At 35.3% G+C, this 17,396-nt stretch overlaps 1 protein-coding gene and 1 pseudogene across 13 annotated transcripts; both read right to left on the bottom strand.

Moving 5' to 3' along the window:
* Positions 1-3,653: 3,653 nt before the first annotated feature.
* LOC112099621 lies at positions 3,654-8,920 on the bottom strand (annotated as a pseudogene).
* Positions 8,921-10,266: 1,346 nt separating this feature from the next.
* LOC18045900 (pleiotropic drug resistance protein 1) lies at positions 10,267-16,901 on the bottom strand. Of its 13 annotated transcripts, none has more exons than XM_024187873.1 (23): positions 16,573-16,901; positions 16,347-16,467; positions 16,175-16,263; positions 16,013-16,097; positions 15,771-15,930; positions 15,606-15,682; positions 15,244-15,388; positions 14,835-15,136; positions 14,408-14,689; positions 14,003-14,319; positions 13,759-13,919; positions 13,576-13,679; positions 13,334-13,490; positions 13,114-13,247; positions 12,879-13,037; positions 12,444-12,776; positions 12,045-12,335; positions 11,874-11,957; positions 11,629-11,762; positions 11,308-11,535; positions 11,045-11,216; positions 10,705-10,959; positions 10,267-10,524 (listed from the first exon to the last, which is right to left on the bottom strand). In XM_024187873.1, the coding sequence occupies exons 1-23, from the start codon at positions 16,899-16,901 to the stop codon at positions 10,267-10,269; spliced, it is 4,377 nt and encodes a 1,458-aa protein (XP_024043641.1). The 13 variants fall into 13 exon arrangements, with proteins under 13 accessions (XP_024043641.1, XP_024043647.1, XP_024043642.1 ...); XM_024187879.1 differs by having other exon boundaries at positions 12,879-12,989; XM_024187874.1 differs by having other exon boundaries at positions 12,879-13,042; positions 13,125-13,247.
* Positions 16,902-17,396: the final 495 nt, after the last annotated feature.

The following is a 17,396-nucleotide window of genomic DNA, read 5'->3' as shown; positions in this document are numbered from 1 at the left end:
CAATAGACCTCGGATCTGCTGCCCTGTCTGTTGTTTACTAAATTAACTACTTCTTGCGAATCTGACTCCAAAATTACCTCTTTCACCTGCGCATCTCTTGCCACTTGCAAGCCCCATTCCATAGCTTCTGCCTCAGCATAAGCTACACTGCCATGGAATTTTGAAACCTTGATCACAGCTGCTGTCACTTGCCCCGTTTCATCTCTAATCACAGCCCCCAACCCAGCAAGATTCTTTTCTGAGTTGGTAGCGGCATCAGTGTTGATCTTAACAAAACCTTCTTGAGGGGGATTCCATTCCAGCTGTGCCACTTGCTGCTGCTTTCCATAGCTTACATCAGCTGAAGGCTGCACTCTCTTATAAGCCTCCATCACAGCTTCAGCCTCAGCCACAACAGATTGGGGGTTCTCTCGCTTGCCTTTGAACAGCCATTGGTTCCTTGCATTCCACATTGCCTAGAGAATCGCGGCAAACAAGTCTACATCAGCTTTGCTTCTCAATCTTTTCATGCCATGCAACAAGCTCAAAATATCCTGCCCAAGGGTTGCTTGAATATCATTATCAAAAAAGGATAGTCTCCAAACCTTCTTGGCTGCTTTACAATCAACTAAGGCATGACACACATCCTCTATTCCCATTTTACAACGTTGGCAGGTAGGCTCTTGGACAATCTTCCTCTTCCATAAATTCTCAGCTGAAGGAAGTAAGTTTTTGGCTGCCCTCCAAAAAAAATTCTGATCTTCTGCGGCAAAGCAAGAGACCAAATGATATTCCACTCATTTTTCGAAGGCTCCGAGCTTGAAGGCATGGCTGGAAATCTAATTTTCAGAGCTGACTGGTAACCGCTTTTGACAGTATATTGGCCACTCCTTTAGTTTCACAAGTAGTCACACAAATTCCTTTTTAACAATTATATGATCAAAATTTCATGACAAGTACAAATAAATATGAAGATTAAAATATTCTTGAATGCTTCTTCCAAACTAAATTTACATGGTGTCAATTTTGGCTAGTTACAGAAAATAAATTTCTAATACCTTCCAGGGTGTTAATTTTGGCTAGTTAAAGAATGTCCGGCTCAAGCCAAGGTTGACAAAGTTTGAGCCCGGCCTAGGATGTCTTTTATAGGATCGGGCTGTTCGGGCTAATATAAAAAGCTCTAATTTTACATTGTACATTTTAAAAAAAAATTATTCTATTATGTTCTACAAATTTTAACTTTATAAAATTTTATTTTTTTGTTAGATTAAGCTTTAACTTAAAGGATTTTAAACTTTAAATATAAGTTATGAGTGGGCTAACTATATGTTAAAAGATGTATTTTAATTAAAATAATATATAATTTTTTAAATATTTCTTGGTATTTCGATCTAGGCTCTAGCTTTTTAGGTAAAGCTTGAGCCCAGGCCTAGTGTCTAGAAAACATGTTTGGATCAGGTCAAGTCCAATCTGAAACACCCAGGCCGATCGGCCCTGGTTTTTTAGTCATCTCTAAGTACAAGAAGATCTCTTAAAGTTAACGTTATATATAGCATGTTTTACAAGAAATAAAAAAATTTAAAATGATTTTTGTAACATAAAAAATTCTTGTCCCTTATCACTATTAGAATATGTTAAAGAAATCTTTATAAAAAGATCACTTTTGCCATTATTTGGAATTACATCTATTTGAATTTTTAACTAAAATCTTGTGTTTTTTAAAAAAAACATTCTGAATAATTACTTCTATCTAGGGATGGCAAAGGGGTGGGGTGGGGGTGGGGAAGCCCACTCCATTCCCCACCCCATTCCAAAATAAATTTAATGGAATGGGGATAGGGAATCCCCAAGTGGGGAATAATTTCCTCATCCCACCCCATTCCTTAATTATTTATTTTATAGTAGATATAAATACATGATTTTAATAAATTAAAAATTAAAAACTTAAAAAATCATTACCATATTATAAAATATTTAAATTATTTTAAAAACATTTCCAAATGTTTGAAATAATATCTTGAAATGATATCAAAATTGAAAAATATTTGAAGAGAGCAGTGTCTCAAAGGAAAAAAGAAAACATAACAATGTTTTAGGTTGAATAAAAATTATATTATAGGGTTTTCTTTTAGTTATAGCCCATTTATATCAAGTAAAAATTAAAAAAAATTATTAACTAACATTGTAACTAATGAAACAAAAATTATTAAATAAAAATTAGAAAAATATTTATATACAATGGGAACTGGGTTGGGGTGGGGTGGGGAGTAGAAAATCAAACCCCACCCTATTAAGAATTTGTGAATTATTTTTTCCTTATTTCCCACCCCAATCCCCAAAAATTATTCAAAATCCACCCCATTTGGGGTGGAGCCCCATGGGGCCCCAAACCCATGGAGGATTTTGTCATCCCTATTTCTATCCAAGCAACTAGGAGACCATCCAAGAACGCTACTTTGGCAAGTTTCATTTTTCAAACAAATGCCTTAACTCAAGAGGACTAAAGATCTACATTGTATGTATATATATATAGTAGTTTTCTGGTCCGGGATCATAAAGTGCGGAAAACGTCCAGGAAAACTTTAAAATTGCGGGGTTTTAAAGGCTTAAAACTTAAAGCGCTTAAACCGCATGGTTTATGCATTTTTCCGGATGTTTCCGCACTTTGAAATTCTAGATTGGAATATATATATATTTATTTATTTATTTAAAGGGCTACATAGAAATATTGGGGGGTTGGGGCGGGCGAGGGGGCGGTTGGGAAAGAGGAAAAACTAGATTTAAAGTAAATTAAGAGCTGTAATTATTTTAATTTTTTTTCTTTTTTAAAGATCAGAATATATGAAGAAGAGACTATTAAATGCCTAAATGAGAGCTTTTAGGATGCAGATGTCTAAATATGAATTTCATGTAGATTCATTTTTATACCATATGGCATAATAGTGGATCCACATAAAATTCATATTTAAAGATACACACTTAAGAATTTATATATATAGTTGATGTGGAGGAGGATTGATGAAGAAGAAGATAAAAAAATAAAGCATATGGATGGAGAGAGAATTAATTCGACTAAGGTTTGTGTGAGAGTAATGAGAGGTTTATAAAGTAAAAGTTCGAAAATTTTCTTAATGGCTATGTAAAGGAAAAATTAAAACAAATAGGACTAATTTGTCATAATTTAAAAACCTCTATGTTTTTGTTTTAAAACCAGTACGGACTGCATTGTAATTAAACCACAAAAGTACAAAAGAAGGGGTTACTCGCCCGACGGGCAACATAGTTTTTGCCCTCAAAGTAGACATGTTCTATCTTCTGGTATCATAAATTAGTAATATATGAATTTCAACATCTGTAGCATCTTAAATAAAACTTCATATGCAACTTTCATAACACAGATTATACTATATTCTAGAGGATACACATCCGGGATGTCTTGTATAGCAAGCAAAACCAGAACAAAAGCAGAAAGAAAAATGTTTTAGCATCTTTGTAAACCAATGTAAACAAAATACTCATAGGAACCATATCATTGGATACATTGTGGACTAGACAGTCCAGAGGGGTTAACCAAAGCTCTCTGTGACGCATTTACCATTGTGCATCACATGTTTAGTAGAAGTTCCTTTGCCATCATTAAGCACAGAATTGATCTTCAAAATGAAATTAAATGTCTATTGCTTCTGGAAATCAAGCAGCTTAATTCCTAAAGCAAACAGAAATCCAGTGCGCTGCAAAGCATGCAAGAACAACGGCAAATACTCCCAGAAAATCATGTTTGAAATCAAAATAATTTCTGATAAACTGTTTCACAGTTTCACCATTTTTCATTTTTTCCTCCCATCCCCAACCGCAGAGCAATCAATCTATACAATGTCCAAGGCTCCAAGCTATAGGGTTTGGCCAATAGTACCATCTCCACCGTATAGGAATCCTCTGTGGTTTGACAAGTTGAAAGATGAAGAAACGATTAGTACAAAATTTTTATTCGCAAGCTGGTAAATCTATCATATCAAATAGAAATGGCAGGATAGTACTTGCGGGTCCTGGGATCATAAACCCAGGAATTAGGCTCCACATTCAATAAAATAAAGTTGAAACAATGGCAGCGATGTGGTGGTTTGGTGTAATAACCACAGAATAAATACCGAAAGAACTTCGAGGCTGTCCGGTCAAATCCCATCATAGCATCGACTATAACACTATAAACTAGTGACTGAACAAATATATGCGGAACCTCAACCATAATCTGCAGAAAGAATATTAAAAATCAGTAATGAAACACATGCTTCTTTTAACATTTCAAATATACATGTAATGAGTCCAACAACTACTTGTGCTACTGCCTATGGAATGCCGGAATACATGCCAGCGGCTTGCTCTCTATAAAAGACTGCCCTTCCAACTGATACTATTGGCTGCACCGACGAACAGTATTGAACGCCGAGGAAATAATTGCAGTGAACATCGAACCCGTCGCATTAAACAGATCTTGGCTCTTTTGGCTATAATTGAAAAGTCGGGATTAAGATTAAAAGGCGGATGAAAGAACGAGACTTTGAATTAACATTTAAATATGTATTGTTCCAGGCTCCTAGTTGTAACTCATGTCTACCGCCCAAGTCCCAAGACAATGACCCAAGCAACACTGCTGTAAAGGTTGTAAAAAAGAATTTAACAGCAGTGTATGCTGGATTTTGCCAGTATGACCACCATTGTTTCCATAAGCAAGCCATAAATTGGGTGAAATCTGACTGAGAGTTGTGAAGTTGTAATTACCTGTTTTAGGGACCATAGTGAAATTAAGTAAGAGTTATGTGGGTCATTATGTAGATTGTAATCATTTGAGGAGTGCTTGTGTAATGTTCTGCTAACGTGGCTCGGTTTTCCAGAAACGCGATGCTGGCTTGTAATATCTGATATAAGAGCTCTCTCTCTCTCATTTCTTAATTAATTCGAGTACTTCTTCTTTATGTGTGATTCTTGTAATCTTTTCTTCATCTGTAATTTGTTTGTATTCAGTTTTGATGAATAAAAGAGTATGAATTTTTCCTTCAAACTTGTTAGCTCGTTCCCTAAAACTCAATTCTGTTTTCTGTTCTTTGCTTTGATCTTTATCAATCTCAGTTTCAATTTGATCTTGATTGATTAAAGGTTGACGAAACAAGTTAGTTCTTGTTATTAGCCATTCCAAAATTATAACAAGAGTATTGAGTAAGAAAATAGAGGTCCTTTGAACCTGGAGCTTGCTTGCTTAAATGTTCAATGAGCATTTTGTTTCTCCTGATATATAGCGCAGACATCAGCATTTATTTTGAGCTTAACGAATGCGTTCGCTGTGTGATGAATGGATTTTTGGTCTGTAGGCCATGTCACCTGTACAAATCTGAGCGTTTGTAAATATCAGAAAAATCAGCCCCCGAAGGATGAAGCAGTAACTTCCAACATCCAAGTTGGCGGATTGTAACCATCTTTGATTTTCTCGACTCCAGGAATTGCCTTAAGAAACAAATAAACACGAGTCAGCTGGTTTCATGATTTGAATTACACAAGTCACTTCAAAATGATATTTCAAGATAGATTAATGTCCATTGTAATAATTAAAATGTGCATCAGTCGTACTTTAAAGTACCTGGTAAGATGGCAAGAATGGCGACCCAACAGCCCAACATAAATTTCTTGTCTCCCTTGCTTCATTAGGAATAGCTGTAATGCATTTTTGAACAATCGTAATCAATAGAGAGGGGAAAAAAGGAACTTAATGCTTCTTTGACCTAGAATAACATTGCCCACCTCATCAAAAGCTTCAAATATCTCAATGCTCGGTTGATGGATGGTGCACACTACTGTCCTTCCAGTGTCCACGGTGTTTCTAACAGTTCTAATAACAATTGAAGCAGCCCTTGCATCTAGCCCTGAGGTTGTTGGGAAAATATGTTCTTTTATGTTTATTTAATTGTAATAAACAATTTTTGTAATTAATAAAATAAATGAGGTATTTTATTTAAGTATCTTAGTTGCATTAATATTTTGAGTAAAGTTCATTTAATCATATTATATGCATTTATGTGATCACCAAGTGAATTCACAGAAAATATAAACACAAATTATCTTATGATTAAATAAATTAAGTTCGGTGTTGATAAATAAAGTTGGGCACTTTATTTAGGTATAGACTGTAATAAATTCATTAAATGATTTGTTTTAATCATGTATGAATTTTTTGATGTAGTACGACTACATTGAACTAGATCACATATGAGATTTAATTAACTTTATAATAACTATCAGACTTATTAAATCTCATAGACATTGATTTTACTGTAATCTTAATCTTGAGTTAGTTATAATTTCGTGATTGTAATTATTATTCCATTTGAGTTACCAATGGGCACGACACACACTTTTGAAGTCCTGATTACTCGGTATCTTGGTTGGAGCAATTATGAGTATTGAAGTTATAGATTAATAATATAAAATTTGTATAACACATCTCTTGATGAGTTTTCGGTACTTGATAATAGAATTCTCTGGTCAGAGTGTGTCAACATATTTAGTATGTTGAAAATAATCATTAGGGAAAACCAGTAAGCATCAAGGAACAAGATGTAATTAAATTGATTAGACAGTTGAGATATCGATTTAATTAACGATGTGATACAAAAGATTATGCAGTAAAGAGATCAATGTGACTTGGGACGAATTATTATTTGAGCATATAATTATGGAGGTCAGTTCCAATCTTATAGTGGAGTAGAGTTGGAATTAAATTATTAGGTTTGTTCATTTACTGCTTAATTGTTGTAGTTACTATTGTATGTTCCGAAATAATCTCCAGGTTAGCTACTTAATTAACTGCGCCACTACTAGACCTAAAAACAAGAAAACTAGCATATTAGCTGATAAACCTAATTATAATATTTGTTAAGACCTCATGTGTTATATTCATGTGCAAATGGAGTCTTGTGTTATTTTACAATGTGGGCCCCAAAGTGGTTACACATGATCTCCGCTTTGACATAAGTGGAGAGATAATATTAAATTCAAAATATTTATTATTTGAATTATAATAAAAGATAATACATATCTAGGGTTTCACAAGAGATATTATATAAGTGTATTTTTCTCAAGAAGAAAATATACTGTATTAAAAAAAATACACATTTTGAGAAAAACACCGCAAAAGAAGTCGATTGTTTTGGGAGTTGTGAAATGGATGCCCACACGTCTAGTGCTGATCAATTCTGAGTCATAGCCTAGAAGATTATTTGGTGACAAATCGTGATCTAATAAGAGTGGCGGTGACGGATTGTGATCTAACAGGAGTGGTGGTGACAGATTGTGATCTAACAGGAGTTGTGGTGACGGATCGTGATCTGAAATCTTAGATTACTTCAACGAAAAAGAAAAATCGGATTGTCAAGATATGATTTTCTAGATTATGGATTCTTATGTATTGTCTGAGATGGTCCTAAAATTTTTTATAAGAAAAACTGATTTTTTAACATATATAATGTACTAAATTAAATAATGTATAATGTATTAAATTAAAGCAACTAAATAATAATATAATTTCAGCTCAAATCTTATCAAATTTTGAAGTTAATTATCAACATCAATTAACATTTACTTACCGCTAGTGATATTTACCAAACACCTACAAACTTTTGGGTAAACAAGTTATATGAATATCAATTGCTGGGGTGGATCAAATTAATGCCCAAGATGGGCGAGCTTTTAAAAAATTAGATTAAAGATCTTCTAATAGTTAAGTTTATTTATTAACCAACAATTCATTAATTGAGTTACTTAACACTTTCTTTCCTTATTTACAAAGTGGATGATTTAAATCTCCCTGATACAGGAGCAAAATTTAAAGAAATATGTTTATTTATCACAAAAATCAATTCTAAGTTTTCAAAATTTAAATAATATCAAAGGAAAACATCTCATTATACACAACGTCTCGCTTGCTTTCAATATATTTAATTTCATTATGCTTAGAGGTGGCATCGGTTTGGTTCGAACTAAAAAATTCGGATCGATTCGGCTTTGATTTTAAGCGAATTCAAAAACCAAAACCAATCGGTTTGGTTTTATTTTTATTTTTTTAAAATTTTCCATATGTTTATTTATATTTTTATTTTATTAATATGTGCACCAATAATAATATGACAAATGTTTAATTTCTTAAAATTACCAAAAAGTTCAACTTTTTTTTCAATTCTAAAATTTTGAATCAATAACCAAACCAATATTTAGTAGTCGATTATAACGCTTAAAAAAAAATCAATTTTTGAAAATAACCGGACTGAAACTGAAAAAATTGAATCAAATTGACTACTTTTTTTTTTAAAATCCGATTCACTTCTGCCCACCACGAGTTATATACGCTTACTTTCATATTTCCTTCATTCCGTACAAAAATTAAGATTTCTTTGCAACTTATTCTCTTCTTTTGCAATAAAGTTCAAATTCTGCTACTTATTATTTTTGTTAAAAAAAATTGTATTATATTGTTGTTTGACCTTGCCCTTCCTGAATCACATTCTTGACTAGCCAAGGCGCTTGGAGCTGCTGAAAAATGGGGGAAAAAAAAATTTACCTATCAACGCGGTCTTTGAGCTTCAACAAGAACTTCTCATTATCAATATCAGTATCTTTCACCAATTTAAAGATCAACTTTTGCCTTTCTTGCGGTCCAAGATTTGAAACATCAAACTTCCACAGCTTCCCCTCGTGAAGTAGTTAATATCCCTTTCCTCAAACGATTATAAGTAGGCAATTTCTCAAGAGCAGCCCGTTTTAGAGTTTCCACCTCGTCATCTCCTTCTCTTATTCTTGAAGACCTCGGAAAACCACCTCGAGAATTTGTTCCCCATGTAGAAGTGCTTCTATACAAGCTAGTACTGCCCATGAAAATATCCTGACTACCGTCCATTCAAAACCAACCAAAAACCAACAAGTGCTTTTCTCTCTTCTGGTGAGTTCAACGGTAATAGAAATTCCTGCACAGAAATATTGTGCTTTAGTTAATTTTGACAGAGCAGTGTCGCTTATTATAAATGGCTATTGATTATGTATCAAGTGATTAAGTATATTTTTATGTTTTATCTAACAGCATAAATGGAATGGTATGGTAGAGGCGGTTATGATTATATAAATTTATAAAAGTTCATGGCAATATTCATTAAGTAGAAAAATGACTTTAACACTCAACAGCTGAGTAAACAGTCCCGGTGTTTTAACATTGAAGTGTTATTATATAATCCATCCTTATGCTAATCCCATTGCATTAGTATTTTTGAGCCAACGTGGAATTTTAGAATATATTAGAGGTAATATAATCAATTAATGTATGTATGATATGTGTAAATAAATTTAATACAGCCATTAATTGTATGTGGTTTTTTAAAATAAATAATACATGTTATACCATTATTTGCTTGTTATAAAATGACATAGTACCTTTAATATATTTTAAAATTTCTCATCGCGAAAAACCTTATGACAATTTGTTTTCTCGAAGTTTTCAATCTTAATCATTTATTCATCTTTAATATAATGATTTAAAATTGATATAAGAACTTGTGTAATGCTAAGGGGGCACCGATCCTTCCCCATGACTAAATTGAGTATGAGCACTTTTACCTCTTTCGTGTTAAAAACAAAGATTTTTGCTGAAAACTGCAGAGTGTTTGACGAAATGCCTCAACGAGTTGTGGCTTGGTGGGAAAGCTGTTAACTCGAAATTGTGAGCTAAATCAGCAGAGATTCATAAAGATCTGATCTTCATTGTCTTATTCAGCAGTGAATATTGACCACCGATCAAGTGCAGCGACAGCTATTACAGATCAAATGTATAAACTGGGCTATAAACATCAAAGAATAAATACTAATAAACATACAAAAACAAATTTTTTTTTGCTGTGTGAGTGCGTTGTCGATTTCTTATTTTATTTGCTTCATAATTAATCCATTCTTTGAAAACTATGCTGATAGCTTCTCCAAGCAATCTTCAAAACCAGTTTCTAAGTGGCACCAATTAATACTGGGTACAAACATAATATGAAAAAGCTATTATTTTAATCAATTCCCATAACTATCGATATAATTTTTGAAAAACCTTACAAAATCCTGACAGCCCCCTTTTATAACACTGGGGAGGAAATTGCCAACCAAGACTAGCCAAGGCACCTGCACCCCTATTCCCCTTCGTGCCTTAGAATGTTTGGTGGCATTACTTTTTCATTAAGCGGACTTGATCTCAAAAATGAAATTGAATTCCTATCGATTCTGGAAATTAAACCTCTTAATTCCTACTGCGAAGAGCACTCCAAACAGCACTGCAAAGGCTGCAACAACAACTGCAACTACTCCTAGAAAATCATGTTTGAAATCAAAATAACTTCTCACAAACTGTTTCACTGTTTCACCACTTTCCATTTTGTCCTCTACATCTCCAAACTGTGAAGCAACCAATCCATACATGGTCCAAGCTACAGGGTTTGCCCAATAGTACCATCTCCACCACAGAGGAATCCTCTGTTGTTTGACAAGTTGAAAGACAAGGAGAAACAATAGCTACAAAGTTTCAGTAAACTGTGAAATCTATCTAGTATCTAAAGTTAAAAGATAAGGAAACAATTAGCTAAAAAATTTCTAATAAGCAATGATATCCAGCATCTAAATTAGAAATGGGAAAATGGAAAACAATATACTTACCGTTCTGGGGATAACAAACCCGGAAAAGACATTCCACAACCCGTAAAATAAAATCGAAACAATGGCAGCAATGTGGTGGTTTGGTGTCATAGCCACAGTCATCATGCCATAGAAGGTGAAGTACAATAAACTGAAGAACATGAAGAACAAATACCAAAAGAACTTGGCGGCTATCCATTCGAATCCAATCATGGCATAGACTATAATACCATACACTGCTGACAGAACAAATATGTAAGGTATCTCAATCATAACCTACAGAAAAGAAAATAGAACATCAGTAAAGAAACACAGTTGCTTTGAAAATTAAAACAAATAGATAATGAGTAAAAAAGAGTACTTGTGCAAATGCATATGGCATGGCAGAATACATTCCAGCTCCTTTTTCTCTGCAAAATACTGCCCTTTCAACAGCGACTACTGGCTGCACTGATGAACAATATTGAGCACCGAGGAAGAATACAGCAGTATACATGGAACCCATTGCATTGAACAGATCTTGGTTCCTTTTCCTAGGAATTAAAATTTCAAAATTTATTATGGAAGACACATCAAGCTGCAATGTAATTACATAGATTTTAAAGAGTCCTTGTTGTAACTCACATTTTAGTGCCCATGTCCCAGAACATTGTTCCAAATGTCAAAGCTATGACGGCCGTAAAAAGAAATCTAACGGCAGTGTATGGTGGATTTCGCCAGTATGACCAGTGTTGTTTCCACAAGCAAGCCACACATTGCATGAAAAATGACTGAGTGTAGTGAGTAGGAAAATAGAGGTCCTTTGAACCCAGAGCAGGCCTGCTTAATTCTTCAATGAGTGCTTTGTTTCTCCTGATGCACACATGGCATACATCAGCATCGATCCTTAGCTAAACAAATTCACTGGCAAAGTGGTGAATGGATTTTGGTTTACAGGTTATGTACCTGTATAATTCGGAGCCTTTGTAAATATCAGTAAAATCAATCTCCAAAGTTAATTCTTGCGATTTAGCTGTGACTTCCAACATCCAGGTCGCCGGATTGTAGCCATCCTTAATATTTTCTACTCCAGGAATTCCCTTCATAAAGGTAAAGGTATCATATTGCAGATGCTTTCATAATGTAAATTATGCAAGTCAATTTTAATATTATATCAAGTAAGATTTCCAATGTAAACACGAGGGTCATACTTCAAAATAGCGTATAAGATGGCAAGAATGGCGACCTAATGGCCCAACATAAATCTCTTGTCCCCCTCGCTTCATTAGGAACAGCTGCAATCCATTGTTAAATAATGCTGATATCACTCAGGAAAAGAAAGGAAAACAAAAAAAATGATACAGTATTAACATTTTTCTTACCTCATCAAAAGATTCAAATATATCAATGCTTGGTTGATGAATGGTGCACACTACTGTTCTTCCAGTGTCTACCGTGTTTCTGACAGTCCTCATTACAATAGCAGCGGCCCTTGCATCGAGCCCTGAGGTTGGCTCATCCATAAATATGATGGACGGGTTAGCCACTAGTTCAACTGCAATGGTTAGCCTCTTACGCTGTTCTGTTGACAGACCACTCTCACCAGGCAAACCAACCAGTGATTGTCTCAATGGGTTCAGCTCCACAAGCTCCATGATTTCCTCAATAAACATCTGTAAACCAAAGGGTTAAACTATAAACTAGTATGACTACACCCAAGAATATATTCAGGGAATCAACTGTCTCAATGATGCAACGCTCCAGGCAATTTAAGTACAAACCTTTTGGGTTTCAGAATCAACTTCAGGTGGTAAACGAAGCCAGGCTGAGTAGAGCAAGGACTCGTATACAGTAACAAAAGGAGAGTGAATGTCGTTTTGCTCACAGTATCCCGAAATGCGAGTAAATGTTTCTTGTTTCTTTGGGTAACCAGATATTGTTATGTTCCCAGTAATGTATCCACATGTTTTCCTACCAGCCAACACATCCATCAAAGTGGTTTTACCAGCGCCACTGACGCCCATTAAAGCTGTAAGAACACCTGGCCTGAAAGCACCGCTCACACCATTTAGAAGCATCAATTTGTCTTCAAGAATACCTTGAAGTTTCATTTCCTAGAAATGTTAAAACTGAGCCAATTAGTTGTCATGTCTGGACTACAATGTATTGAATCAAGATATCATCCATACTTTCATTGGTTTGAATATTAATGTTACCTTTGGCATGTCAACAGAGTATTTAACTTCATCAAAGGTGAGGGAATGTGGTTCAAATGGAAGCACCATTCCTCTTTTCTTCGGTTGAATTCCCCCAACAGTGACTTCTCTCTGGGATAACAACTGGGAAAAGGAGTCTTTCACTGTAATGTCTTCACTCTCTACTTGTTAACATAAATAGTTAGCATCAAAAGACACTTACAAAATATCTGGTACTTGTCAAAAAAATAAAAACAGCTTCATCACCTGAGCAAGTTTTGTGACTGGAGTTACTTCCATGGGTTGATAATTGCGCTGTTCCTCCAATTCTGTTACCAAGATCATTACTTTCAGATTCATCTGATATAACAGCCCGAGGCTTCTCAAATTCTGCACATATATATTCACACAAAATTACAACATAAACTCGCTTCTTTAAAAGTAGCAGTTAAAGTAAAGAAGGCAGAGACACCCACGGTTGAGAAAAGTAAGAGACAGGGTGAAACCGATGTTGAACAATAGTACAAAACCAATTGTAGCCCCCAATCCAAGCCAATACCAATATGCATGTGGGAAGAATCCACGAGACTTTAAAACTTGCACACCAAGTGTCTCATTTGAGTTACTTGTAAACTGTGACATGAAAAGATTAGACATCAGCATTTGTTTTTTCAAAGGCAAATAAACAATCATGTAAAAGTTTCATTCAGAGAATTACCTTTCGCCAACTGTGCCCAAAAAACTCATTAGCCACTATTGCATTCTGCGCATACATCATTGGCGAACACCAGTAGCCCCATACCCACCATTTCTTGATGTCCTCTGTGTTATTAAAAGTTAAATGGAAGCATAGTTAAATCTTGACAAAGAAGTTTCTCTTTCGGTTATATACTTTTTATACCTCGTGAAAGGACAAATCCACCAAAGGCGAAAAGCACGAGCAATACAAATGAACCAAATGACATAGCAACAATCATGTTCCTGCCTGCTGCTGCAATGAATCGGAACAATGCAGAAGCCATCTGGTTAACAAGCAAGAGCAGCAAGAACTGCTTAAACAACCTGCACCAACAAAAATTACCTAGTAAACTAGTTGTACAAAGAGATCATGTGATAAAATCTTCTCTGGTTACTAGCAAATTTACCTTCCAATGTTGGGATCAAACCCAATTACATAATAGGTAAGGAATACCCAAACAGCAACCTCCAGGAACGAGATAGGGATCTTGAGGATCCATGCAGGAAGAGCATATGCCCATGCTGCATAGAATCGGAGGTCTCTTTGCTTGTAGAAGACAGGAAGCTTAGCTATGGTCATAGAAATATCGGACATTCCATTGAACATTGTCATCATAACAGCGAAGAATGTGGCACCAACATAAATTCCCCCATCACTTACTGAATCTTTGTGCATCTTTGTTCTGAAGAAGAGTGTCATAGATACCAATGCCATACTTGAAAGCTAAAGGCAAGGGAACAAATCAATATATGATTATCAGTTCAAGAACAGATTAAAACAATTCAAAACTTATGTGTTTGTTAATACTCACTTGGGTGAGCTTGAAGATGTAGACAAATGAGTTTCTTTTCATCAATAAAAGTTCTCTTGAGATGTTAGCTTTCAGTAACTCCTTCTTGCCCACACCATACTTTTTGGTAGTCAAAGCAGCTGGGTGGCTCTTGCACTTATCAAATGGAGTTCGAAGCTCATCTGCGAGTTTCTGTCCAACAGTGAATGATTGGAACGCCTCGGAAAATTCTTGGGCTGTAACAAACCTGTAAGGCATCTCTTTATGGACCCAATACTGCTGTTGATCTTTCCTTGATGTCACCTGCACATATTATTTGTGAAGATTGAATATGAGAAGTTACATCTGATGCTCATCATAGTTTTTAGAACCTACTTCTTGCAAGAATCAGCTCATAAGAATCTCTTTTAATGGAAAACATCACATAAACAGCTCTTTCTACACTTACTTCTTGCAAGAAGTCAGCCACGCCCTTCCTTTCAGGGCATTTAAAGCCCATAGATTCAAAAAAATCTAGCACCAGTTCGCGGGGACCCTGGTACACAATCTGAGCATCAGATAGAAGGATAATATCATCAAATAGATCATAAGTCTCTGGTGCTGGCTGTAAGAGAGAGATCACAGCTGTTCCATTAAGGATGTGAATATTTTGCCTGATAGAATTTACAATTTGGAAAGTTGTGGAGCTGTCCAAACCAGTAGATATCTCATCCATAAACAGTGCCAAAGCAGGTCCAACCATCATTTCACCTGTAATTGAATGAAACTTTCACAAGTGTTGATAGTAGTTTTCAAGAATTGACAGTAGTTCTAATCTGTGAGCAAAATAGAAAATAATTTTTAAATTTGGCATTTACCTGTTGTCACACGCTTTTTTTGCCCTCCTGAGATTCCTCTTATCATTTCATCACCAACCAAGGTATCAGCACAGACCTCAAGTCCTAGAACCTTTAGATAATAATCTGTGAGCACATTGGCTTCTTGGCCTTCAGTTGCTGCTGCCTGAGACATGAGAAAGACTGAGAATTACAAGAAATTCAGTCACCATTAATGAAACTCCTTGCCTATAAGATTGATGCCCATCTAACTCTATAAGATTGATCATAACGTTTACGAGGATTTAATTTAAGCGACATGAACACGTGATTGAAGACATTCTTAAGTTGAAACTAAACTTGTAACAAACAACAGGTTTGAAACATATCTCAGCTTTTCTCACCTTCATATAGACATCAATGTCAGGATCAGGCTTAATGCCTGCTTCCTTCTCCCTTCTGGCCAACTCTGTTAACATGTCTTCAATTCCAAAAAAGAATGAGTTGGATTTATAGTCAAAGTAAAAACAAAAGGGTTAAAAAATTAAAAAAAGAAAAATCAAACCTACCATAACGGGATCCAACACCCTGGCATCTAGCAGAGAAGGCCAAAGTTTCCCTCACAGTCATTTCTCCGATATGAACATCATGTTGACTGATATAAGCAGCTGTTCTCTGAGGCACAAATTCATCCATGCCGTGACCATTATATGTCACCCTGCCAGAAAACTATAAAGAGGCATTTTGATTCTCCAATTAGAGACCATACTTTCTGAAATAATTAGAGCTCTTACTGACTATATAGAACTACCTTTAGCTTAGAATCAAGCTTTCCCGCCAAAGCCAACAAAAGCGTGGTCTTTCCAGAACATGGAGGGCCCAAAAGCAATGTCATTCTGCACCATTTGAGCTTATACCCATAAATTCAAGAAAATACAAGTAAAATAAAAAAGAACTGGAGTTCAGTTCTCACCTGCCTGGCTTTATGATTCCACTGACATCGTTCAGGATTGTCAAGTGTTTCTTTTTAGTTGGAAGAATTTGAAGAGAGTTCAAGAAACCCTTCAAACACAACCAATTTTAATTAACACGAACACGAACAATTTCAACTGAAAACTTAATTATTTATATATGTGGATTGCTACCTCAATGATGTTGGTAAAAAAGCTAGTAAAAGTTGGCAGGGCTTTGCTTGCTAAAAACGCTTCTGCTTCAACATTCACATGCTCATATCGAACTTCGACTTTGGGAAGGTCTATTCCAACCCTGCAAATTATCAAAGAAAAGGGAAAAATCATAGCTCAAAGAACAAGAACAGAGCTCCTCTGTTTGGCTTCCACGAAAACTTTGAAAAAAAAAAAAAAATTATACCTATCAATGCGGTCCCTGAGCTTCAGCAAGAACTTCTCATTATCAACATCTGCGACGTTCACCAATTTATCAATCAACCACTTCCTTTCTTGCGGTCCAAGATTGTCAACATCAATTTCATTAGCACGTCCGCTCGAAGTGGTTAATATTCCTTTTCTCAAACGATCATACGTAGGTAACTTCTCGAGAGCTGCCCATTTTAGAGCCTCCTCATCATCTTCTTCTTCTCTTGAGGACCTTGAAAATGCACCCTCAGAAGTGCTTCTCCATCTAGAAGCACTTCTACGTAAACTATTAGTAGCCCAGTAAATAATATCGCTACCCTCCATCACAGCTCAAACCAGCCAAAACCCACAAGTGCCTTTATTTTCTTTGTTCAAGTTGGCATTGAGAAATTCAAGCGCAGAGATGGGTTTTGGTTCGAAACCGCGCTTTATGTCTCTTTCTTCGGCTTCATATATTGAGGAGTCATTTGCATCATTGAACTACTCAACTGTTTACAAACTTCTAATGTTGTAAAAAGTGACTCGGACCCTCAAAACTCGGGTAATTTTTAAAAATCTCTCTCGAGATTTGGACTTGTTGTAAGTAGATGGCGAGAATCTGTTTATTTATAAAAAACTCCCTACCGTCAGTTAATTTTAACATTGACCGTTAGTTGACTGTGCAAAGACAATATTACCCTTAACAATAGTTTGTAGACTGACATAACAAAAAAAAAATAAAATTATTGGCGCGAAAAGCATAATCCTTATTTTTTGACAATTTTATTCTTGTCAATTCCAAAGATTTACAATATCATAGGGAAAGATTATGACTATTCA

This window comes from Citrus clementina, unplaced genomic scaffold (assembly GCF_000493195.1).
Source record: "Citrus clementina cultivar Clemenules unplaced genomic scaffold, Citrus_clementina_v1.0 scaffold_3, whole genome shotgun sequence".
In the NCBI taxonomy this organism is placed as follows: Eukaryota; Viridiplantae; Streptophyta; class Magnoliopsida; order Sapindales; family Rutaceae; genus Citrus; species Citrus x clementina.
This window is presented reverse-complemented; position numbering and strand designations above follow the sequence as displayed.